This window comes from Nansenia antarctica (assembly GCF_963989245.1).
Source record: "Nansenia antarctica genome assembly, chromosome: 7".
In the NCBI taxonomy this organism is placed as follows: Eukaryota; Metazoa; Chordata; class Actinopteri; order Argentiniformes; family Microstomatidae; genus Nansenia; species Nansenia antarctica.
In genome coordinates, this window is record NC_137677.1 from 60027379 (window position 1) to 60044085 (window position 16707).

At 47.2% G+C, this 16707-nt stretch overlaps 2 protein-coding genes across 2 annotated transcripts in view; one reads left to right on the forward strand and one right to left on the reverse strand.

Moving 5' to 3' along the window:
* Positions 1 to 5496, forward strand: part of tmprss3a (transmembrane serine protease 3a) — a gene marked incomplete at both ends in the record, with an annotated part of 16609 nt that extends 11113 nt beyond the window's left edge. Inside the window, 4 exons of the mRNA XM_080536978.1 lie at positions 3391 to 3486; positions 3661 to 3803; positions 4336 to 4488; positions 5452 to 5496. Of these exons, the coding sequence (XP_080393104.1) occupies positions 3391 to 3486; positions 3661 to 3803; positions 4336 to 4488; positions 5452 to 5496 (437 nt within the window). The remainder of the gene's footprint in view (positions 1 to 3390; positions 3487 to 3660; positions 3804 to 4335; positions 4489 to 5451) is intronic.
* Positions 5497 to 8505: 3009 nt separating this feature from the next.
* Positions 8506 to 15168, reverse strand: pknox1.1 (pbx/knotted 1 homeobox 1.1; the record flags this gene model as incomplete). The annotated part of the gene is made up of 10 exons (XM_080536416.1): positions 15100 to 15168; positions 13770 to 13900; positions 12739 to 12910; positions 11458 to 11658; positions 11140 to 11254; positions 10826 to 10923; positions 9955 to 10083; positions 9560 to 9636; positions 9220 to 9383; positions 8506 to 8687 (listed from the first exon to the last, which is right to left on the reverse strand). Exons 1-10 carry the CDS (start codon positions 15151 to 15153, stop codon positions 8506 to 8508), a joined length of 1323 nt encoding a protein of 440 aa, XP_080392542.1. The 5' UTR covers positions 15154 to 15168.
* Between the last annotated feature and the right edge of the window lie 1539 nt (positions 15169 to 16707).

A 16707-nucleotide genomic window follows, 5' to 3' on the forward strand; every position in this document is an offset into this window, starting at 1 on the left:
ATGGTCTGCTAGACTGTGTCACAGACTATATCAAGTTCTGCGAGGAGAGCATCGTCCCCATTAAAAAGGTACGGTGCTTTCCTAACAACAAGCCGTGGATAAATGGGAACATCAAGAACCTTCTGAAAAGGAAGAGGAGGCTGTTTAAGGCAGGGGACACTGAGGGAGCCAGGGCCACTCAGAAGGAGGTGAAGAAGGAGCTGAGAGCAGCCAAAGAGGAATACAGGAGGAAATTGGAGGGCGGGCTAGAGGCCCACAGCTCCAAGGAGGTGTGGAAGGGCTTCAAGAAGATCACGGGCCACAAGCAGCCACATCCTGTGGTGGAGGGGACCCGAGAGCAGGCAGATGACCTGAACTGCTTCTTTAACAGGTTTGACCAACCATCCCCCTGCCACCCCCCACAGCCCCCGACCCTGTCACAGCCCCCGACCCTGTCACAGCCCCCGACCCAGCCCCCGACCCTGTCACAGCCCCCGACCCAGCCCCCGACCCTGTCACAGCCCCCGACCCAGCCCCCGACCCTGTCACAGCCCCCGACCCAGCCCCCGACCCTGTCACAGCCCCCGACCCAGCCCCCGACCCTGTCACCCCCCCCATCCCCCTGTCACCCCCCACAGCCCCCGACCCTCTCCTCTGCTGGGGTGGAAACATCTGTGCCAGGGATGCTGCGAAGCTAAACAAACTGGTGAAGAAGGCCAGCTCTGTGGTGGGGACCGGGCTGGACAGCCTAGAGGTGGTGGCAGAACAGAGGATGGGGAAAAAACTGGCGGCCATGCTGGCCAATCCCTCCCACCCGATGTACTGCGAGCTGGCAGGGATGAGGAGCAAGTTCAGCCACAGATTTGTTCTCCCCCGTCAAAGTACAAAAAGATTTGGACAGTCCTTTATTCCAGCTGCACTCCGACTCTACAACCAGGCCCTGCAGGGTGGGGGAGACCTGGAGATGGAACTTTTGGAACTTTTTACTTATTGAGCCTGCACTGTTTTATGTTTTTTATTGTATGTTTTTCTGTTTTCTGTACTGAATGTTTTCTGCCCTAACTGAGCTGTTTGACAACAAAATTTCCCCAATGGGGACAATAAAGGTTTTCAATCAATCAATCAATCAATCCCCTCTCCAATGTACCGCACCCCTGGCAACAGTAGCCCCCACTCCCCCTGACACCCCAGCAGCACCCCAGCAGCAACTGCCTCCCCTTACCAACACCAGGAGCCAGGGAGCATGCTTCACACCTGGAGACACCGGTACTCACAGCTTTATAACATCTGAGCAGGTGAGAAGGCAGCTTTCCAGGGTGAATGTGAACAAGTCCAGAGGTCCAGACAACATCAACCCCAGGGTTCTGAAGGTGTGTGCTGGAGAGCTGGCGGACACATTCCAACATCTCTTCAGTCTATCTCTAAGACTGAGGAGGGTGCCACAGCTCTGGAAGACCTCTTGCATCGTCCCAGTGCCAAAGAAGGGACGGCCCAGCACCCCAAACGACTACAGACCTGTCGCCCTGACACCACAGGTCATGAAGATCCTGGAGAGGCTAGTGCTGCAACACCTTAAGCCCCAGGTGAAGGACTTCCTGGACCCCCGGCAGTTTGCATACCAGGAGAGCATGGGGGTGGAGGACGCCATCATTTACATGCTGCACAGGGCCTACACACACCTGGAGAGGCCACAGAGCATGGTGAGGACCATGTTCTTCGACTTCTCCAGTGCATTTAACACTATCAAGCCATCACTGCTGGCTGACAAACTAGCAGTGATGTGTGTGGAGGACTCCCTGACGGCTTGGATCCACAACTACCTCACAGACAGGCGTCAGTATGTGAGACTGCAGGGCTGTCAGTCTGAGGTGGTGGTGTGCAACACCGGTGCCCCCCAGGGAACTGTTCTGTCACCCTTTCTCTTCACCCTCTATACCTCCGACTTCCAGTTTAGCTCCGACCAGTGCCACCTGCAGAAGTTTTCGGATGACTCCTCTATCGTCGGTTACATCACAGACGACAGGGATGAGGAGTACAGGGCCCTGGTGGAGAGCTTCGTGCAGTGGTGCGACACCAACTACCTTTTGCTTAACACCAGCAAAACAAAGGAGTTGGTGGTGGATTTTAGGAGGAAGAGAAGGACCCCAGCCCCCATCACCATCAAGGGGGTGGAAGTCGAGAGGGTGGACTCCTACAGGTACCTGGGAGTACAAATTAATAACAAACTGGACTGGACTGACAACACCGAGGCTCTTCTCAGGAAAGGGCAGAGCAGACTGTTTTTCCTGAGAAGGCTGAGGTCTTTCGGTGTCTGCAACAAGCTGCTGCAAATGTTTTATCAGTCGGTGGTTGCCAGCGTTCTGTTCTTCGCCGTGGCCTGCTGGGGTGGAAACATCTGTGCCAGGGATGCTGCGAAGCTAAACAAACTGGTGAAGAAGGCCAGCTCTGTGGTGGGGACCGGGCTGGACAGCCTAGAGGTGGTGGCAGAACAGAGGATGGGGAAAAAACTGGCGGCCATGCTGGCCAATCCCTCCCACCCGATGTACTGCGAGCTGGCAGGGATGAGGAGCAAGTTCAGCCACAGATTTGTTCTCCCCCGTCAAAGTACAAAAAGATTTGGACAGTCCTTTATTCCAGCTGCACTCCGACTCTACAACCAGGCCCTGCAGGGTGGGGGAGACCTGGAGATGGAACTTTTGGAACTTTTTACTTATTGAGCCTGCACTGTTTTATGTTTTTTTATTGAATGTTTTTCTGTTTTCTGTACTGAATGTTTTCTGCCCTAACTGAGCTGTTTGACAACAAAATTTCCCCATTGGGGACAATAAAGGTTTTCAATCAATCAATCAAAACCCCTTGAGGCCCTAAAGGTAGGGCTTTGGGGAGGGCCAGGAAGATCATGGCTGACCCTGCACACCCAGGACACGGTCTCTTCGCCCCGCTCCCCTCAGGCAGGAGGGTGCGGTCCCTAAAAACTGTGAAGGCCCGACATACACACAGCTTTTTCCCCACAGCCATCCGGCTCCTAAATGCCGCTGCCCCCCCTGACCTAAACCCTATCTATCTACCCTCCCTCCACCCCCACCCAGAGAGCTTTGGACTGTCTGGATATGAACACTTGAACACTTGATCTCTGCACTTTATATTTATATTAATTATGACTCTTGCACTTTGATGTTGGTTTGCACTGTCTTGTCCTGTCTTGCACCTGTCCTGCTGTAAACCGTGCTCCATTGTTCCAAACCAAATTCCTAACATGTTTACATGTCATGGCAATAAAAGTCTTCTGATTCTGATTCTGAACTTGCAATAGAGAGCAGGGCCACTGGCTGTGAGAGGCTCTGTATACTTTTCACCCAGGTGCTGCTGGGTAATGTAGTCAATCTGACCCGCCTACACCCCCTTCTCCAGGTTACGTGGAGCCCATCTGCCTGCCTAACTTTGGGGAGGAGTTTGAGGCGGGGACTGTGTGCTGGATCTCAGGATGGGGTGCCACCGAGGATGAGGGTGAGTCTGGAGGATGTGTGTGTGTGTGTGTTTGTGTGTGGTTTCTACAGAGGATGAGAATGAGGGTGTGGAGGATGTGTATGCTGTCAGCCTGTCAAAGCCTATGGGTTGTGGAAAGAGAGAGAGAGAGAGAGAGAGAGAGAGAGAGAGTCTAGTCTGTGTTCTGTCATCCAGGTGAAGGCAGTGTGTCACTCCAGTCGGCCCGGGTCCCACTCATCTCCACCAAGGTGTGTAACCGGCCGGAGGTCTACCACGGCTACATATCCCCCATGATGATCTGTGCCGGATACCTGGAGGGAGGGACGGACTCTTGCCAGGTACGACGGTGATGCCAGAGAGGCACTCAACTCCTCCTATCTCCCATATACTGCAGAGAGAGGTTGTTTGTCAGGAAATGTGAGTTTCATCAGTATCAGTGTGTCTGTCGCCCCAATGGGGGTCCTCAGGCCTGTGAGGACTCCTCTGTGTATGTGTGTATGTGTGTGTGTGTGTAAGTAAGTAAGTAAGTAAGTAACGTTTATTTATACAGCACAAAATGTACAACGACAACAGCCGCCCCAAAGTACTTAACAGATAAAAGATAAAGAGTAAAACAACAAAGAGATAAAATACAGATGAAAGAAAACAGATAAAATAGATAAAATACACTAAAAGCAAGGTGCAGACAGTACAAATAAAAGTGCCGTGTCGGGAAGGCAGTGTGTGTGTGTGTGTGTGTGTGTGTGTGTAAGAGAGAGACAGAGAGAGAGAGAGAGAGAGAGAGAGAGAGAGAGAGAGAGAGAGAGAGAGAGAGAGAGAGAGAGAAAGAAACTTCAAAGCATAGCAAATATTATGTGTGTCTCTCTTCAGGGGGACAGCGGGGGTCCTCTGGCCTGCGAGGACGCCTCTGTGTGGAAGCTGGTAGGGGCCACCAGCTGGGGCCAGGGCTGTGCTGAGGAGAACAAACCTGGGGTGTACACCCGCATCACCCACTCCCTCAGCTGGATACGCCAACAGATGGAGGTGAGGGCCAGGGAGGGGCGGAGCAGGGAGGGGCGGAGCAAGGGCCAATTCTTAGTTTTTTTTAACCCATTTACTCCTAAAACGCCTGATGTTATTCTAGGATAAATATCCTTATCTCCTAAAGGGGTTTTCTGAAAAAATACTAAGAATTGTCAACGTCTACCGAAACCTTAATATCTCAGCCTCTGAAGCACATAGAAACATGAAATAAATGACATTTTAAAGGTAAGAGTCACAGGTTTTATTAAAACCTGCTGTTTTTATGGCATTTCTGTTTTATTGGGATAGAGACAGTAGAGGAGGATATGTCAGTGGCCGGAATCAAACCAGGGACCTTGTGATTGTATTGTGGTTTATTTACTATTGTTCCAACACTTGGGAGTTGCATTCAATGCATGACTTGTGCTATATGAATAAAGTTTGATTGATTGATTGATTGATTGATGATTGATCGTGCGGTATGCGCATTGGTGTGCTACGCCGCTAAGCAGCCCGAGGCTTTGTTTTTCATAGGGTATTTTAGGGTTGGAGAAAGAGACATCAAAAGAAAGCTATGAGTCAGTAATTAATTAATTATTTAATTAATTAATGAGCAGATAGGACAGGACTCTTCAGTGAGTTCTACAAGGAAGCAGAGCCACTTTCACTACAGACAGTACAGCTGTTGAGAGGGGTGGTGCAATGCAGGAATCCCTCCTCCTTCATTCCTCTATTCATCCCCCTTTTACTGGCCCAGCTGTTTCCTCTCCACTAATGCGCTGAAGTGAGACTGACAGCTGTGTTTCATTCATCCACCTCCCCCCCTCCCCTTCTCTGCCCTCTCCACAACCCTTTACACTAACAGCTGCTAGTGTGAACATCACTCTTAAGTTTGGGTACAGTGCTCACTTTATGCCTGCCTATTCACTGACATCTGGTGGATGAATCCCAACTGACTTGACTATTTTCTTCTTCCTCTTTCAGAAAGAAGAGGCAATGAACTCGTCAACAGTCAGCTCGGACAACTGAATCACCACAAGCCGTTTTTATACCTAATCAAAATCCTGTATTCTAATACTGTACAATGGCCGATACTCACTGACTGCACCGTACTGCTGTACCAAGGGACGTGATATTACAGGCTTTATATCAGGGTTGGACAGGTCTACAGTGACAGCAGCCCTTGGTAGGGCAAAGGTTATGCTACCCGCTCTCAGATCAAGACACACTTGCCTAACAGACAAGGGTGATGGTCAGGAAAGAAAAGTGCACTCTGGACGAGACTACTAACTCAAAATAAGGAACTAAAGGGGACATGTGATAGCTTGGGAAGACACTGCTCCACTAGTGTCTTCCAGTTGATTAAGTGAGGGAGTGTGCAGTGGCGGAGGAGGAGGAGCTTTTCAGCCATCCCAACAGGTGCCACTCAATTAGGCAATTAGACCCAGCGGCCTCCATTCTACTTGCAAGACAAATGTAAACAAACAGGCAAGCACCACACATGGACAGGACCGACACACCTACAGAATCAGTACGATAGTTGCGATAGTTCGTACCAATCAAAGTGTGTTACAAAAAACACACCACAACAAAGAGAAACAAAGAGACACTATGGACAAGAGAGGTTAGGCATCGTTTATTCCAAAATAGAAAGCTCTAAGGCAAACAGACAGAGAAAAGTGAACAACTGTAGATAAAAAGCAAATGGTAGAGATGTGTGTGTGTGTGAGAGAGAGAGCTGAGCCTCCCACCCCCACCCAGAGACTCAAGAGTAACTATTTTATTATGACCTTAACCACTCATCTCAGTTCTCAATGACAGTACAAGAGATAGAGGAACATGACATGGCAGACGTCATACAATGGTATTCCCAACAATAAAAGTCCTGACTTTTATTGGTGCAATAATCTTAAGAGTTGGAGGTGGTGGGTTCGGAGTCAGGTCAACCTTTCACACAAGGTGGGCACAGAGAGTCTTTAGTCAAAACACAGCGCCAGTCAGAGTCCTCCTCTAACAGGAGCCCAACACACAGCCTCTGGCTACAAGGTGTGAGCTTCCCAACTGGCACTCACTCTGTATTTATTTAATGCGATAATATGTATGTTGTGTACATAAATAAAGATTAACGCGTGCATTCTTTTCTAGACTGAGTTTGTTGTATCTGCTAACTGGGATCTTCCTGTCTGCTTAAACGTACCATGTTTCACTATGTCGTCGTCCCCCCTCCCTATTCCCCTCCTCATGATTGTGTACTAAGCATATTGTACTGGATTGTGCACTTGAAAGAGTGACGTCTAATGCTATCATAAATGATTAGAAAACATGGACACATTGTATACACACTGTGGTAAAACTGGACTTGTATGTAGAAAATAAAGAGTACGGTACAGTACTGCAATCAAGTTATTGTGCGAGAGACAAGTATTTCTCAGTATCTTGAACCCCACTGCAGTAAACGTTTGTACAGTAAACTCTCCGCTTGCTAAAACCAGAGTCCTGCCGTTTAGTTTCCTTTCACTAATTTCACTTTAGGAGTTTAGGCGTTCTGTGCTGCTTGGCTAGTTTAGTCTTTACAAAAGAACATACGTAAGGCCTTTTTTTTCTTCTTCTTCTTTTCTTCTTCTTATCTTGTGTTTTAAAACCAATTTACATATCAATTTTTCAATCTTTAAATTTTTAGAAAACTTCATCGTACCCTGGAAAACAGGGTCTCTAGCATTTAATAATGAACCTTTGTACATAAATATTCCTTACAAAACAAGAGAGAACACAAAACAAACAAAAACAAAAAACAAAAAATTCAGTACTTCTCACGTTCGTATATAAAAATAAGCATCTCTTTTTTTTTTCTCATGGGCTATGCTGGGCCTATGGGGCCCATGTGTAAGCCTTGGGACAAATCTCAAAAGTCTTTCCTCGGTTCCTCGGGTTCCCTCACCTCCGAGGAGGAGAGAGAGGAGGCGAAGACTTGAGGAGTTAGTGTTGAGACACATCCTTGGTCAGTCAGTCGATCATAATCAGAGAACACACATCTAGTCAAACACAAGCATGCAAAAAAGTCAAGGAAACCATTACAGATACAACTTTAAAATGTTGGCATCCAAACAGAGAGGAAAATAAAAAACAAAAACAAAAAGTCATTCAACATTTAATAACGGAGCGTACAAACTTGCTTCAAGGTGTATTTTTTTTGTGTGAACACTAAGATTTCTTCTTTTTTTTTCTTTTTCCGCTTCCGTTTGTGTTTGTCTTTTGGAGCTTACAATATTATACAAAAAAGTGCACTCGCCTACATTGACTACGTAATAAAAAACGGTTTCTCAAATGAAACTCCTGATACAGTACACACAACATACGCCTTTCAGTGAGGGGCACTTCTGTAGTGCTCCTGTATGTTCTGTGGTTGTGCTCTGAGTAAACCGATCGTGTGTGTGTGTGTGTGTGTGTGTGTGTGTGTGTGTGTGTGTGTGTGTGTGTGTGTGTGTGTGTGTGTGTGTGTAATGCATTTTCAGTCTAATATATATATATATATATGTTTGGTGTGCAAGACTCAGAGTCATGAAAGTTTCTGCATAACATAAAGCGTGCTGGACCTACAGCCTACAGGATTGTGTGTGTGCATCGCGTTGTTGGCCAATGGCTGTATGGTGTTTGAGTACATGCTGTGTGATGTGGAGTATCTGAAACATGAATCTCTCAGCAGAGTGTGTGTGTGTCTTTATGAGTGTGTGTCTGTCCACTGCAGACACGCACTCAGAGTCTGCAGAGACTCTGGTGTGTCGCTGGTGTGTGTGTGTGTGTGTGTGTGTGTCTGTCTGTCCATGTCCTCCTACTGCAGAGAGTCGCTGTTGTGTGTGTGTTTGTCTTTATGAGTGTGTGTGTGTGTATCCTTGTCCTCCTACTGCAGAGTCGCTATTGGGTGTGTGTGTGTGTGTGTATCTTTATGAGTGTGTGTGTGTTCATGTCCTCCTACTGCAGAGAGTCGCTGGTGTGTGTGTGTGTGTGAGTGTGTCTGTCTGTCTGTCTGTTCATGTCCTCCTACTGCAGAGAGTCGCTGTTGTCCAGGCCCAGCCCGGCCATGTCGTCGTCCTCCTCCTCCTCCCCGCTGTCTCCTGATTCGTCCTCGCTGTGTCCGGCCAGCATCACCTGCTGCACGGCCAGCGTGGCTCCGTCAGACGTCAGGCTCTGTAGCCCCTCCATACTCATAGTCACCAGGGTGCCTGGAGAGGAGGGGGGGGGGGTGAGAGGAGAGGAGGGGAGGGGGGGGGGGGGGGAGAGTGGGGGGCTTGAAACCATTCCTCATTCGATTTCCATGCATTACAATGAGCCTGTGATTTCTATCTCCACCAGCCTCCGACTTCTGCCTCCACAGACATACCCCCGCTAACGGGTTCTACTACGAGAATGCACTGAAACACAGTCTTGCTGTGGTTTTTACTATACTACTGTATATTCTACCTAGCACATCAGTGACAGACAAGGCTCTCATAGCTTCATATTATGACTACATTTGCCTCAGCTCCAAATACACTTGTACGGATTTCGCGCAGGTTCTAACATTCTAGCATTACAAAGCCCAACCCGAAATGCAACAACAACAAATGCCTCTAAGCTTGATTTCACTTGGGTCACAAAACCTAGATGTTAGAGAGGCCGGCAAGCAATCGGAAGGTCGCTGGTCGTATCCCCATTCCAGGAGGGATCCGGATGTGAGCAGGTGACTGGGAGGGTTGCTGGCGTCACGGTACCTACCATCCGGCATCGTGACCTGTTGCTGGGTCACGCCCGAGGCGATGGAGTCGGGCCAGAAGCGCTGCAGCGGCCGGTTCTGAGGGTTCTTCTTCTTGGTTTTGGGCGTCTCTGAGGTGCTGGCGTCCAGCATAGGCTGGAGGATCCGCCTCCGCGCATTTATAAACCTATAGAAAGGAGAGGAGGAGGGGAATGACCAATCATGAGAGAGGAGGGAGGGGAACGACCAATCATGAGAGGAGAGGAGGAGGGGAATGACCAATCATGAGAGGAAAATGAAGGGTATCAAACCAATCACCAGAGTGTGTGTGTGTGTGTGTGTGTGTGTGTGTTGGTGACTCACCAGTTGTTGACCTGCAGTAGGGTCAGGTTAGTCTGGCCGGCGATCTGTTTCTTCTCATCCTCTGTGGGGTAGGGGTGCTGTGGACACAAACAACCAAAATAACTGATAATGTTCATAACCACGGTATAAACACTATTCAGTACCGCAGATGCATACACAATCTTAGCATCATACTTTCCCCCAGGGCTAGCAAATTACCATTATCCAGAAATAAATTGTGAGTCATTTCTTTTGTGGATCGTGTGCCCCCCCCCCTCTCTCTCCCTCTCTCCCTCCCTCTCTCCCTCCCTCCCTAACCACCCACCGCCCCCTCTCCCACCTCCACCCCCACCCCTCTCCCACCTCCACCTCACCCTCACCCCCCTCTCCCACCTCCACCTCCACCTCGCCCTCACCCCGATGTGCTGGAAGAGCCAGGAGCGCATGACATTGGTGGCCTGTTTGGGCAGGACGCCACGCTTGTTCTTGGGCGAGCTGTCCTCAGTGTTGAAGAAGCTCAGGTCCTGGTTGAGCTGCAGCTGGAGCTGGAGAGAGGAGGGAGAGAACTGGGTACATACATCCACACAACGAACAGGTTAAACATGGCAGGCGGGATGGCAATCAGGGTATATACAGGAATCTTGAGGTTAATTTCAATACCTTTCTAAGACTTTTTAAAGACCTTGTCAATATTTATCCAGACCTCACCGCCACTTTGAGCTGTAACCGTTGACATCAGTGACACCTTTAACTTAACAGTTTTAGTTTGCAATAGACTAGACCACTATCATACAACACCATTTCCGGTTCATCTTTGTTTTTTAATAAAACTAATAAATTCACAAACTTTTACTAAAAGTTTTTAGGACTCAAACTCTTTGGACAGAGTCTAATTCAGAAAAATACCTACAAAATTCAAGACCTCATAAAATCGTGATAAGACTTTTTAATACTTATTAAGGGTCTTGATTTTCCCAAAATGTATTAATCAACTTTTAATACTTTTCAAGACACCGCGGATACCCTGGGCAATACATTTCGGGCAGGTTTCACAAACTAGGCTTAAGCCCAGTCCTGAAGTAAATCACACCTTCAATGTAAAAATCTCCATTGAAGACGCTTTTTAGTCCAGGATTAGGCTTAAGCCTTATCTGTGAAACAGGCCCCTTATGTCTCAGATGTGAAGATCTTGTGTGTTCACAAAGAATTCATGTCATTGTTTCCTGTAACGTGTGTGTGTGTGTATGTGTGTGTGTGTGTGTGTGTGTGTGTGTGTGTGTGTGTTACCTGTGTGTTCTGGATGCGTATAGTCCCAGGAGAGAGGGCCTGTGTCATCACCTGCCCCTGTGGAGTGACTACTGTGACGGGCTGATAGACTGTACCACCTGCAGTCGCCACACACACACACACACACACACACACACACACACACACACACACGCACGTAAGACGATGAAACAAATTATTTATTTTTTTCCAAGTTTTTTTTATTTTATAACTGCATGAGAGAAAACAACAGCCTGTGCCGTGTCTCCTCTAGGTGCGAGGGCGGGGGGTCTGAGGGTACCTACCTGTCGTGGTCGTATGCCAGGGTGACATACCTGCCACCACCTGTGTCGGGTTGACCGCCGTCAGGGTAACGTTGCCTTGCTGCAGGGCCGACGCCGGCACCACGATCCCCTGGGGGCTGATGGTCCCTGTGAACGAGGTGGCGGTCTGGAGAGGGAGAGAGACACACACACACACACACACAGGTAAGTGTCAAAACCAAACATTCAAGCACACTGTCACAATCTTACATACACCACAACATTTTCTCAAGATATGGCTCTGAGTAGAGCTTGCGTGTCTGTCCGTGCGTATGTGTCTGTGCGTGTCTATGTGCGTCTATGTGTGTGTGCGTGCGTGCGTGTGCGTACCTGGGTCTTGAGGGGCGAGAAGCTCTGCACCTGTCCCTGACCAGGTGAGTAGGGGCTCCCTGGCTCTCCGCTCAGCAGGGTCTCACTGTTCATCTTGGTCTTCAGACAGGCGATGTAGCGGGAGCAGAAGTCCTTACACAGGTCGCTCACCTTCTCTAGCTCCAGCAGATGGATCCGCAGCACCTGGATGGCCTTCACCATCTAAGGGTCAGGGCGAGGGGCAGACGTTAGGTTCAAGCTGGTGCGATAGATAGATAGACGCAGATTAAATGGTAAATGGACTGACTTATATAGCGCCTTATTCCAAAGCGCTTTACAACGGCCTCTCTTTCACCCATTCACACACACATTCACACACCAATGGCGACAAGCTACCATGCAAGGCGCCAGCCCACTCATTGGGAGCAATTTGGGGTTAAGTATCTTGCCCAAGGACACTTCGACATGTGGCCAGCCGGGGCTCGAACCGCCGATCTGCCAACCTTGCGATCAAGGCTCTACCTCCTGCGCCACAGCCGCCCCTATTAAGACTAATCCTAGGCTAAAAAGCATCCACAATGGAGATTCCACGAGGATTAATCCTCGTCTGTGAAAGCGGCCCATTATATAATAATAATATAATTATATATGCCATTTAGCTGACACTTTTATCCAAAGCGACTTACATTGTAGTGAGTGGGAAGGAGATATAGCCTATCAATCAATAGATATCCACAGCCTATGTATAATATTTTATTTAACCGTTATTTATCCAGGAGGTCCCTTGATATTAAAATCTCTTTTTGATGACTAATTACATCATTATTGACTTCTGAAGGGCCGTTCGCATTGTTAGTGATTCGTTAATAACACTGTTATAAAGTGCCATTAGTAGTAGTAAAAGGGTGACAGGGGACTTAAGCAGCCCTATAAATGACATAGGGATTCAGAGTACTGATGATGGATAGATGATTCACTTACTTGTTGTAAGTCGCTTTGGATAAAGGCGTCTGCTAAATGCCAAAAATGTAAATCTAATGGTGTAACTCATAACCATGCAGCTGGCCCGGCTGTGAACTCACCAACTGCCAAAACATTCCGGAACACTCACCACCTAGAGCGCCATATGCTTTATGTGGCACTTACCTAGCAAGAACACTTTGATTGACTAGACTAAACAATAAAGCATCATCATTTATGCATTTATTGGTGAATAAAAGTCACCCGTGGCACTTTAGAACGCTGACAATTTGGGCGACTTTATTCCCCACTCGGCTCTGAATGGGTTAAAGGGAAGCTCACCAGGTTGTCCAGGTCCGGGTCCTCGCTGAAAAAGGCCTTGCCCTCTTTCTCCTGGCTGCGGACAAAGTTCTCGATGTCCACATCGAAGCTGGCGGACGTGACGCAGTCGGAGCCCTGGGTGGACTGTTCACACTTCTCAAACAGCAGGGACAGGAGAGGGAACAAGGGATGCCTGGGAGAAGAGAGAGAGAGAGAGAGAGAGAGAGAGAGAGAGAGAGAGAGAGAGAGAGAGAGAGAGAGAGAGAGACACACACACATAGACGTTTTCTTAGATTTAGTCTAGTTTTTAGTCAATTTGACTAAAAATAGCCCTAGAGTTTCAGTCACACTTCTGTCATTTTGAATAATGAATTAGTCCAGTTATTGTCAAGATGATGAAAACTATAAGGGCCATTTTTTTGTCAACTCAATGTCCTTTCATTTCAGTCACATGATATTATTATTGCCTCATGAACCCATAAAAGATAAATCATACTGAGGGAAAGAGCAGCCAGAGGCTTGTAGCTGACTGAACTCACAGACGTGAAGTGGACAGTGACATCAATGAGAGTGGGGATAACCACTGATAGAGATACAGTGTCACTTTCTAGCCTTTTAGTGCGCTCTTCAAATGGTAGGAATGGTAGTCACTCTTTCAGTGCACTCAACACTTAACCTGTGCCATTCGCTGGGTAGGAGGCAGTTCCAGTATCGTTCGTCATGGCGTGGGATTATTTGCATCAGTGATTTGTGTAGGCCAAATCTGAAAGTTGCTAGGCAGAGAGGTTGCCTGCCATTTACCGATAATTATCACAGAGATCATTTTGTGTCGTCTTGTTTTAGTCAACCCGAATGAAAATAAAATGTTCGTTTAGCTCCCGTTTTTTCAGGGTCTTTAGTAAGTTATCGTCTCGTCTTTTGCCATAGAGGACAGAGAGAGAAGAAAGGGGGGGCTGTATCACTGTGGGCTAGGAGAGGAGGAAAGGAGAGGAGGAGAAGAGAGGTGGGGCTGAACCACTGCAGGCCAGGACAGGAGGAGAGGAGGGCTGTACCGGTATATGGAGGACTTGTCTGCATCCATGGGCGTCTGGGGTTCTGTGGGGACTGGACTTGAGGTGTCCCCCAAACTTTCTTCATTAAACTTCTGCTCTGAATCACTGTCCGTGTGCTCCACTCCCTGCATCTGGAGATGGGAAGGAGAGAGAGAGAGAGAGAGAGAGAGAGAGAGAGAGAGAGAGAGAGAGAGAGAGAGAGGGAGGGAGGGAGGGTGGGAGAGAGAGAGAGCGAGAGTGATTAAATGAAAACACAGTGTTAAGCCAGGGAGTGGCTGAGAGGCAAAGCCCCAGACAGACTTGAGCTTCCTCACAATCCCATGAATAATACATGAGGGGAGTCATCCTCCCTCAGCTCTGCTATGTTCACAAGAGACAGGGGTTTGTCTCGACAACACTCGCCTCCTCTCAATTGTTCAGAAACACGACTCCTCGCGTCCTCCAATCGCATCCTACTGAAAAAGGCGTTAGAGGAGAAGATCTAGGTTCCTCCCCCCCCCCCCCCCCCTTACATATTCTCCTCCAATGCTTTTCGAGGACGAAGCGAGTGGAAGACAGAGTTTGTTAGTTGTTGTTGTTATTGTTATTCCTAACAATTGAGAACAGGCTACTGAATGATAGACAATGGATGGGTGCAGGGGTGTCCTGGCCAGGTCTGTCTCTCTTTGTTCAAGGGCAGAGTATAAAAGAGGAGTGGAATATCGTGTACTGTATCATATTCATCCGCGACTGATAACACCACACCACAAGACTCTCTCTTTTGTTGTTGTGATGATTCTTCATTCAGACACATTCATTGATTGGTGGCCAGGACGCTCCTCCTCTCATACATCTCCTTCACACCCTGTGCTGCCTACGAGCACGCAGCTACCCAAGCCCACTTCCAGGAACACAAATCCCATCGCCAGCCATGTGACCGAAGCAACAATGACTTTGATTGAGAGCAAATGCGCTAAAAATACTTGTTCGCGAGAGCTGGAAAATATCACGTTAGTCACAGACGGATGGCTTTCATTTTGTTCATCTGAATTGAACACAAGACACTTCTAAAATCATCTACATTAACATAATCTCATACATATCCCATACCAGACAGAAACAAGCATTCATTACAATATATTGGACAGTGATTAATCGTGTTCTGTGTTACCATCTCTTTTTATTCTGCTGCAGTCAAGGTAAAAAATATTAGTTTGTGTCTTGTGGGTTTTTTCCACCAAAGAAAATCAGCTCAACCTGAACTTTCCCCCACATTTCCCCTTTTCAGTTTGAAGCAGGTTAACTAGGCCTCAAAGTTGAGCCTGGGACTAAATTTCTCCCTCTGACCCACCTGCTGTTCTCCCTCCGGATACTTGTCTATGGAAACCAACTGGGCAGCCATCATGTTCTCTGCAGACGTTGCAAACACTTAAGCATTATAGGGATGTGGAGAGTTGGCGAACCTAAAAAAACACACAAACACACAATTGAAATCGATTGTTTTTAGGTTATTCCTACTAATTAGGGTTTGTCTGATGTCAACTATTCTGACATCAATATTTCTAATTACAAGAAAGTAACTGCTTTCTAAAAGGTTGGAGTAAGATTGTAAAAAAATGTTCTCATTAAACAGCCCCAAGATACAGTGAAAAGCTAATTGAATGGGTTATTGTTGTGAATGTGCATGTCAATCTTTACTTTGCTGTTTAGGAGTTGAGAAAACAATGCAACCTTCATGCAGACTACAATCACCATGACATTCACTGTGATACTTTTGTCATTTCGTTGCATAATAATGCTTCTAAATTGCCCAGGAGAAAGACATAGGAAATGTAATTTGTTCAGCAAAAATTGTACATGCACTTTAAGTAATAACCATCAGAATTAAAGATTTTGCACACACAATAACATTAAATAAGCCTCTCAATCGTGAAATAACGGTTATATTAAACGTTGTGTTTACTCTGCGCAGTGGCACTGAACTTGCATGTTATATTAAGACAGTTATAACACGTCTATTCTGGTGGGCTGTCTGTCAATCATTATGTGTGGTCGTGATTGTCAGCGTCGTTGTGTCCATCATCATGTCATTGACAGACGGGGACACGATTGAGATCAAACATGCCCGTTTACCACCCGTCAAATCTCACACACACACCAACACACACAGACACACACACCAACACCAACACACAGACACACACACCCACCACGACTGTCTGTCTGTCTGTCTCGCTTCAATTCTGGCGGCATCACACAAAAAAACGACACTGGCTTTTCAAGCAACAAAGTTTATGGGAATGTAACACCACCAACTCGCAAGCTTGTCGATTCTGCAATTCTTGCTTTACAGAAAATGCAACGTTAAGGTTATTACGGTATGGTGAAATAAAGAAGACTACTGCAAGGTCGCTGAGTACCGTAACTCTTTTTGGGGGTAAAGATTTAAAGTCGGTAAATATCTATATCTCGCTGGGACAGAAAACCATTTTTAAACCTGGTGCTTTCAACATCACACCGATGCTAAACTAGCCTATTAGCCGGCTACAGCCTTCTTCATGTTAAGTTAGCATGTGTGTAGCACGCAGCGCCATATTTAGCCACCTAGCACCCCCAGTTAGCCTACTTAGCCGCAATGATAGCATGGAGGAAACGAAACACAGCTGGCTAATTTACTGGGATAAAAAAAGGTGCATCATCTTATAACAGTAGCTTCGTTGGAACATGCACGTGTTTATACATCTGTTTAACAATATTGTTAACTATTTATAAATATTTTTATTTATTTATTGTACTTAGTTTAAAAAAAAATCATGCCCCACAAAAACAGTCAATCAATCAAGCGAGGGACAGCTGCCTATCCTATCCCACCCTCCCTAGCTGGAGCACCGGGGTAGAGCATGGGGCCTTGCTCCTAGCTTTAGCCCTCGCTTTGCTTTTCCACAATCCTGTAACTCTC